Here is an 8,992-nt window from a genome sequence, read left to right as displayed (position 1 = left end):
TTTTTAACGCTTTCGGTAAAATACTAAACCCTAAGTATTAAACACTAAATCTTAAACACTAAACCCTTCTATAAACAACAAATCCTAGGGTTTAGAGATTATGATTAATGGTTTAGTGTTTTTAAAATTTAGTGTTCAGTAGCTTCAACTAAGATTTAAGATCTATCCAATGATTTAGAGTTTACCCAATAATTTAGGATCTAGAGTTTAGTGTTTTGCTAACAGTGTTAATATATTAAAATTTTCTTTTTTTTAATTACTACTATTTTTTATTTTTTATTATTATTTTGAACATAATATAATTTGAAAAAATATTCTTTCTTAAAAAAATACTGAATATGAAATAATAAAATATTATTGATTGGTGAACTTATCTTAATAGGTGAACCCAAAAATAACTGCATCACGAGAGGACAAGTTTAACATAACAAAAGCTGATTTAGCTAACCAGCCTCAGAAAATTTAAAGGTAACTAACACCAAGGCTCATGATTTTTTTTTTATTGTAAACCCCACATACTTTCTTTTAACACAAAACCCCGCCCCACTATAAATCTTGAATATAAATTTTTGCTTCGACGAAGTAATTTTGTCACCTTTAACCAAATTTATCATTTATATAGTGTAAACCCCACCAATGTTAACAAAACGTGAGAGATGCCGGCACCATTTGCGTTGGTGGATCCAAACCATCAGTTACTAGTTCTACAAATTATGAAACAATGTAATAAAACTCAACATGCAGTATGCTCACTCCAAATTTTGTTAAGGAAATATATTCTCGAGAAAGATATATGGGAAATAATAAAAGGTATATGTTAAAAATACTAGGACTTTAGATGACATCCTCTTGGATCCCTTTCAAACATTGCTTGGACCGGTGAATCACAACATGATTGCCCCGAGCCTGAGGTCATTAGGACATCATTATTGGAGTCCTTGTACTAGGGTCCTTTAGAAAAATAATATGTGAAATATTTTATAAAAATATATGTTAAATACGTATAGGAATGGTTGTTTAAGTTCCATTCGGGTTTGATTCGGATCTATTCGGTTTTCGAGTTTTCGGGATCAGAAATTTCATCCACATTCAATATTTATAAATTTCGATTCAGGTTTGGTTCAGATCTTTGAAGGTTCAATTCGCGTTCGAATACCTCATTTAAATTATTTTAAAATTTTTAAAATTCATTTTATGCTTAAATTTCTCAAAATCTATAAACAAAATAATATTACATTTAAACTTGAATAATATATGTCGTAATACCTAAACTTAGTATATATATTGGTTTGGTTTGGTTCGAATAGTTGGATAGATAATCAATAAATATTGTAATTATTTTTGGTGTTTTGAACTTTTGATTGTACTTATATTTAGCTATTTTGCACATTTATTTTTGACCATTAATATATATTTTTAAGTATGTTTGACAACTTAAAAGTATCTTATATATTTTGGATGTCTTTAATTTACATTGAATCTAAAAATAACTAATATATTTAGGTATATAAATATATTTCAAATATACTCGGTTATCCAAAATATTTCAGTTCGGATCGATTTTCGGTTTCGGTTTTTCTAAATAACTAAAATTTTAACTTGTTGGAATATTTAATCAATTAAGGTTCGGATTTATTATTTTGGGATTGTGTTCAGTTCCATTTTTTGGATTAAGATTTTTTCAGCCCTACATACATATATGTATTTACATATAAAATGCATTTATTTCGTATGAAGTATATACATATATATATATATAAGACATTGTAAAAAATTATGTAAAAAGGGTTTAAGACATCATAATTTATTTCAAAATATATACCTAAATTTCCACAGTCATATATAGAATTTTAAATTCGATATTATATCTAATATTAATTTATAGTCATTTAAAAAAAAATCAAAATATAACATATACGAAAAAATCTATTTTTTTATTATATGGTTAATGTGATTGTTTAATATCTTTAAATAATAAAAACTCAAACAAAAAGAGTTAAAATACAAAAAAAAAATGTTATCAAATATATATTATTCATAATCGTTAGTTGTCATTTATACGTTAATCATATTAGGTAATTCCGTAGTTTTATTTAAGAAAAATGCGAGAATATTTTTTGTATACTATTTATTAATTTGATAGTTAGTTTAATAAAAAAATATAATATAAATTAAGACGTATAAACTTATTTTTCTAAAAATTCTAAATTTCATTCTCATATGGCTATAAAACAATGTTGTGATGTTTCTCAACTAATATATATATATATATAATGTATATACAACATTAAAGGTAAAACCTCTAATACCAGAATTTATTCTAGTTTCCATACAATAGTCTGACTGAGTTTAACTTGCCTTAATTATTTTCGTTGATCACATGATTTACGTTTATTCTCGTCAAGAATTACTGACACACAGAAGATATATGTTGCCTAAATAATACTAATCAAAGTAAGTCAAGTCCAATAGCATGCTTTTGTAATTATTCTAGATACAAAAGGGTAAATTTAAATGATAGTTGAGGTGGGCTGTCATGGTGACACATATACAAAATGGCATATATGTAAATAAAATACTAATTAAAGGTTATTTTTCTATTTTGCTTCTCTTTTAATAATAAGGGGATGTATATATTATATATGAATGTGTAATTGTGGGTTAAGGACTTTACGGAAATCCAGATCGAAAGTTCTTTATTTAAGGTCGCACCGGTGTCTGGCTGCGCGTCTGGCTGCGCGTCTGAGCGCGTGCCGGTGCCGGTGGTCATCCCTCTTCTTGTTTCAGCGTAGTCGTTGGTTTGGGTGCTCTGTGATGTCGTCGATCTCCGATATACTGGCGGATTTAGATTAGGGTTTTGTCTCGGGAAGTTGCTCGGTTCGTTTGGGGGCTTTCAACGGCGGCATCTCGCTTCTCTCTGGTTTCGCGGTGAAAAGAATTGCAGACGGCTCGCGGTGACAGTCAAGTGTTGTCTTCAAGTTTTACTGCTCTGGGAGGTGGAGGCTCCGATAGCTCTACCGTCGTCGATAAAAATTCTGGGGAACGAAGACTTCTTCAGCTCTATGTCGCCGGCTAAGATTCCGGGAGGTCCTAATGCGCCACCGTTGCCGACTTTGTCTCCGGGGGTGAAGGCGTCCTTTGCCTTGCACCGCCGGCTTTTGTTTCCCTAGATGTGCTTTAGGTTTTTTTATCTTTCTTGGTCTTGTTGATGTAGTTTTGGTTTGATTTTGATGGATGAGCTCTCATCAGAGGACGAGTGAAGCTCTCCGTTGGAAAGGGTGATGTTGAGTGTGAAGCTTTCTCTTGGGCGATTTGCGGTGAATGACGGCGGAGGAGATCTCACCATGGCGATTGAATCTCTCCGATAATAGAGATTCATGAGTTTGAAAGTGTTCGCGGTGAAGGGAGGAGGAGTTCGGAAGCTCCGGTGTGGTCCAGTGTTTTGAGGTTTGGATCTCGGTATGGCGAGAAGCAATGGTGATGCGATGGTCCTCGCAACGCGTGTGTCCCTTGATGTCGAGGATGGTAATACGTGTCCGTTTATTTCAAAAAACTGATCTGCGAGGCGGCTATCGTCGGTTTCACGCTTAGTCTCTAAGGTTTCTTCAAGTTGGGTTTTAAAGCCAATTCAGTGACTGTTTGTGATATCTAGTCTGTGTGGAATTTGTAATTTGTTAGGTTTCGGTTTTTTATTATATATAAAAAATAAAATTTTGGTGGCAAAAAAAAAAGTAATCTTTAAGAAATTTTGAAAATAGAATTACGTAGATGTTTTTTTTTTATTTTGTAACTCGGCTTGTCATCGGAGTCATCATCACACAGTATTTCTCTCTCTTACCAAATCAGCCATTATCAAAGAAGGAGAGAGAAACATACTCAGTGATCCAGCTTCCTCCTTCTTCTAGTAGTATAAAAACCCCCCCTAGATTCCTTCTCTTAAAACCCACACATCAATTCTCCAACAATGCTCCATCCTTTCTCTTCTTCCTCTGTTTTCTCGAGAATCCTCGAGACTTTCTTGGTTTAAAGAATCACAGAACATCCATTCTTGTTTGCTTTCTTCTCATTGCATTGCTTTGCTATGGAACTTGGTAAATATCGATTCTACTCTTCCAATTGCTTTTCTCTTTCTAGACTTTCCGATTATTCTATAGCTGGAAGTGATTATCCAGACGCCATACCCAAACCTTCTTCTTCTTCTTCTTCTTCTCTTTTCTTGTGTCATCATCGTTGACGATTGTTCTTGTTTATAATCACAAACAAACACAAAAAAATGCTGTGTGCTTCACCTTCCTTTGCATCAGCTGCTATGTCTATGGCTTCTTCTTCTTCACCACCAGTCTCCAGGTTTGCTGGACTCGCTCACCGTACTACTACTACTCTCAGGTGATCTACTCATCTCTTTCACTTTTATTATGTATTGAAAGAAGGTATCTTTTGTGGTAGAAGAAGATCCTCCGCTACATGGGTTTGTTTATGTTCTTTACGATCATCAGGTATGATCAACGTCCTCTTCCTTGTTCTTTCACGACTGGGATTCAAAAGAAGATGAGGTACCCGATTACAACTGCCTCTGCTGACTCACCAAGACCCAAATCTTACAAAGAGGTTTTACTTTGCAAGAACAAAGTACCACACAATGAATTCCTTCCTTCTTGAATCTACGATACGAATTGAAATATATAAAAAAATGACTCTGGCTCATGTTTTGCTGTTTCTTGGTTTACAGGTCACTAAGCCTTTCCGCCAAATGTTTGCTCGAGAGATCTCTACTCATTCTAAAGACTCTGATATTTCCATTGCTAAGGTACAATAAGAACATTTAAGGTATTTTGGTGAAGTTTCTATTTTTGTCATGTACATCTATTTATGGAAATGGACTAAACAGGTCCTCTTGTACATTGCTGCTGAAGACGAAGCCTTCTTGGCTTTCAACCGGGAGATAGATGCTCTGTATTTCACGAGAGAGAGAGGAAACATCCAAGACCAATCTGATCCGAGCGAGACAGATTCTGATGAGCAGCAGCTATTGTTGCAGTTAGATGGAAAGAGTATACCCGAATGGCTGAGGGAACTAGATGCAATCTCCAAACAAGTAGAGGAAGAGTTAGTCTCACGAGGCATCATCAACAGCAGCTGCCACTCTCTTCAAGTCCTCGAAGCTGTAAACACAGTCCTCTTCGATATGAGAGGCTTCGAGCGGATACCAACATGTTTGAATGAAGACCCCAACCATTTCTACCTTCACTCTGTACTTAACTCTAGATGCAGCTCTGGTATAACATTCCCCTTTAGCTTTTGTCTTTTGCCTCAATTTTTGAACTGTCTCTAATCCTATGTCCCATGTGCAGCGTTCTTGTTTAATGTAATATACATTGAAGTTTGTCAGCGCCTAGGTGTGCCTATTGTGGGAGCTCGAGTTGGGGAAGACTTTTTGGTTTGGCCCAAGACTGAGAATCCAGAAGAACTCTTTCAAGTAACAACAACAACTTCAGGGAAGAGCTTGTTCGCTACTGTCAATGGAGAGTGCGTTGATGATCCTAAATCAATGGCATCGGAGTTAACCGGAGAGTCACTTCTAGACTTTGCTGTTGCAACAAACAGAGACATTATAAGCATTGCTCTCTCCAATCTGATTGTAAGTCCCCCTATCACCTATAGACTCAACTGCACATATTCTTTAACTTCAAAAAGATTGATACAGATTCATTTTAGAGGGTTCATTGGAGACGTGCTTCGAAGCCAACACCTGGACAAATGCTGACTGCTCCACTTAGTGAACTTAACAACTTCAGGATTTCTAATTTTCCTTTGTTGCGGCCTCAAGACCTTAGGTACTCAAGAAGCTTCTCCTCCTATATGCAGTTTTATGAAGGGATTAATGGATCCTATATAATAGTCTAACCATTCGGTTTTGTGGTGATGAGGGAAGGTTGGCTATTGCGGCTGCAGAAAGGCTGTTGATATTGGAGCCTAATAACTGGATAGTTCGAAGAGAACTTGGCATGATGTACTACTACGTCAGGTAACAGCAGCTTCTAAGACAATATATAGAATTATATTTGCCCTTGTTGGTTTAGTTTTTGATGGAATGGGTGAAATTGTTGGAGCAGGCAATGTAGAGATGCGATTTTTGAGCTGAGCATATGCATAGCCAACTTTGCGATTGGGGAAGAAGAAGCAAAAGAGTTGGAGATTTTTGTTGAGAAACTTCATCGAATCTTTTCATTGATGTCTCCCTTAGACTCTGATCGCTTGGCCGTTCATTAGAAAACTCCCTGTTTCACTTGTAAATACTCTCTTTCTATTAGTCTCTGTTGTGTTTGGAAAAGACCCTTTTGTGGGAGACCATGGAGCTTTTGGTTGTGTAACTCTTTTACTTTCTTCTGATCAGAGTAATAAACAATTTGTTTCCAAACCAAAAGTTTTTTGTAAAATACATTTTAACCAATTATCAGGATTGTATACTTCTACTGCGTATCCAATCTAAAATTTAAATATTGTGAAAATTGTAATGGAAATGTTTGGTGGTGGTTTCCTCCATGTACAACCATGAAAAAGCGTTCTGGGTTACAGAACAGAGGCAGTACAAAGTAAAAGCTATAGTGAATTATGATGAATGAATAGCATAATAAGGTAACTGAAACTTAGAATATTTACCAAAGCAAAAAAACTTATAAACATTCCTCCTCAACAAATGGAAGGGAAAAATATAGGCAGTTATATCCGTCTGTTATTTGTTTCAAACATTTGTAGCGCATACAATAGATAACTAAAAGTAACATAGTAACCGTTGTATTTATTTTTTGAAAATTTTAAAACTAAAAGTAACGCATACAATAGATAACTATATACGCCACATACATGTTTAATTCATTCACTAATTTTCTTATAAAGCCCGACTTAAGTGACCTAATCTATGTACTAGAATGTTTTGTTCCTCTTTTTATACAAAGGCGTCAAGGTGACACTATTGTAAGGCAACACTATAGTTTGGTGTGAGTCGTACTCTATCCATGTTACATTGTCGGATCTGGAATATTTTTGAGCCAGGGGAACATATACTTTAAAATATATCCTCTATTTTTAGTATGTTTGAAAATATATATATATATATATATATATTGTCAACAAAATTCTAAAAACAATTGGATTTACCCAATTAATTATTATTAAAAATATAATTTAAGCAAAAATATACTAATAATATAATTTAAATTATAAGGTGACAGAATATTCAAATGCATTTTTATCGCACTGATTTGTAGGTATACTTAAATCTAGGAAAAGAAAAGAAAAGAAAAATAATTTGTTGAGAAAATAGAAAGGAAAAAATCAATCAACATTAAAACTGATATAAAACCCACGTAAAAGAAAAGATACATAATATCTTGGCTAATATTTTGACAAAACAAACTATCAAACGTGAAGATGATTGCAGTGTATCTGCATAGCTGCACTCTTGCAATATAGTTAACCTTTGATATAAGGATAACTTAATTATTTATTACAGGATTAGCATGTAAAATTATTTAAGTCTAAGTCCAAATCCAAACTAGCCAAATAATATTAACTTGTTTTTATCTAAAATTGAATGCATGACAAACGATTTTAAGTTGTGTTAGTTAATTAATCTAGTTTATAAAACTTACAAATACATATAAATTCAAAAGAGAAAATTGGAGTATGTGCCTCCAGCGCCACTATTATTAGGAGAGTACCATTTACTTATAGATATTATTTTCCATGACAATTTTGTCCATATCCCAATTTCCATCTATGATAGGTCTGTAAGAGCTTCTTTGAGACGTGATCTCACTGGTAGAGGTGTCAAAATGAGCTAGTTCGCTCATCTCCGCTCAACTTATAGTGAGCTCGGTTCTTTTATGAGTTAGCTCAACTCAGCTCATTTATTATATAAGCTTTGATATGTAAGCTCGAACTCAGATCATCTAAATCATGAGTTAAATGAGATAACTTGTGATCTAACACAAAATAATAATAATAAAATAAAATTAAATAGTGATAAAATAACTTCTATAATATTATTCAAAATTTAAATATTAAAAATCCAAAACATAAATATTAAATACTAAACAAAAACCAACCCATGACAAAAATAAAAAAAAATTGAACTCTTAAAATAATTTAAATTAAAGCTAAACGCCAAAATCAATGGTCCAAATCCCTATTCTTCTTGAGAGTCTTCATCTTCGATGTCTTTATCTGTACAAATTATAAAACTAAAATAAAACATTTATAAATATTTCATGTTAAAATAGTAACAAAATAAATAACAAGTGTATATTTTACATTTTAGTTTTAAAAGATAAATATGATAAATATATAAATTATCTTTTTCCATAACAAAAATAAACTTTATCCAAATATATATATATATAACTACAAGTATAAAAATAAATAAGCTCATGAGTTATCTCATGTTCATTAAAGATCGTTCATATAACCAGAGGCGGCCCTTGGGCCTAGCCAATAAAGCCTATGCTTCCGGCCGACATATTTACCTATATTTTCCGGCCTCAAATATTTGCTTGGTCTAGTCGTGTTTAATGCGGTTTTAAAGTATTTGTTTCAGCAATCCGGGTTCAAACCTAAGATAGTACATGTTTTCCTTTTCTTTTTGTTTTGATAAGTAGCCACATTTTTTTTGTTTGCTTCCAGCCCTAAAAAATCTAGGACCGGCTCTGCATATAACTCATGATTTTTTTTTAACTCATTTATTAAATGACCATAAAATATAGAGATCATACTCATGAAAAAATGAGCTGAGCTGAGTTAACTCATGAGTTATAGCTCATTTTGACACCCCTACCCACTGGCAAGTGGTCTTACCAATATGTTCTCTCTTCTTCTCTAGTTTTGTTTTATTGAAAAGGTAATTTTCCTTATTTTGAATAACCGTTCTTGTGATTTTTTTTCTGAATTTTCTTAATTCATGATCAGTTTTTTTCCCCTTAATTTTGATTTCATA

At 33.3% G+C, this 8,992-nt stretch overlaps 1 protein-coding gene across 5 annotated transcripts; it reads left to right on the top strand.

Annotated features, from left to right (window-relative positions):
- Window positions 1-3,737: 3,737 nt before the first annotated feature.
- Window positions 3,738-6,467, top strand: LOC108818682 (uncharacterized). Of its 5 annotated transcripts, XM_056993131.1 has the most exons (9): window positions 3,949-4,091; window positions 4,305-4,386; window positions 4,497-4,629; window positions 4,730-4,807; window positions 4,889-5,276; window positions 5,352-5,638; window positions 5,716-5,834; window positions 5,933-6,025; window positions 6,114-6,467. In XM_056993131.1, the coding sequence occupies exons 1-9, from the start codon at window positions 4,082-4,084 to the stop codon at window positions 6,268-6,270; spliced, it is 1,347 nt and encodes a 448-aa protein (XP_056849111.1). In that variant the 5' UTR covers window positions 3,949-4,081; the 3' UTR covers window positions 6,271-6,467. The 5 variants fall into 5 exon arrangements, 4 of the variants coding, with proteins under 4 accessions (XP_056849109.1, XP_056849111.1, XP_018447102.1 ...); XM_056993129.1 differs by lacking the exon at window positions 4,497-4,629 and having other exon boundaries at window positions 3,738-4,091; XM_018591600.2 differs by having other exon boundaries at window positions 3,949-4,386; window positions 4,497-4,608.
- Window positions 6,468-8,992: the final 2,525 nt, after the last annotated feature.

This window comes from Raphanus sativus, chromosome 8, assembly GCF_000801105.2.
Source record: "Raphanus sativus cultivar WK10039 chromosome 8, ASM80110v3, whole genome shotgun sequence".
Classification (NCBI taxonomy): domain Eukaryota; kingdom Viridiplantae; phylum Streptophyta; class Magnoliopsida; order Brassicales; family Brassicaceae; genus Raphanus; species Raphanus sativus.
The sequence above is the reverse complement of the archived record's forward strand: the minus strand, read 5'-3'. Positions and strand labels throughout refer to the sequence as shown.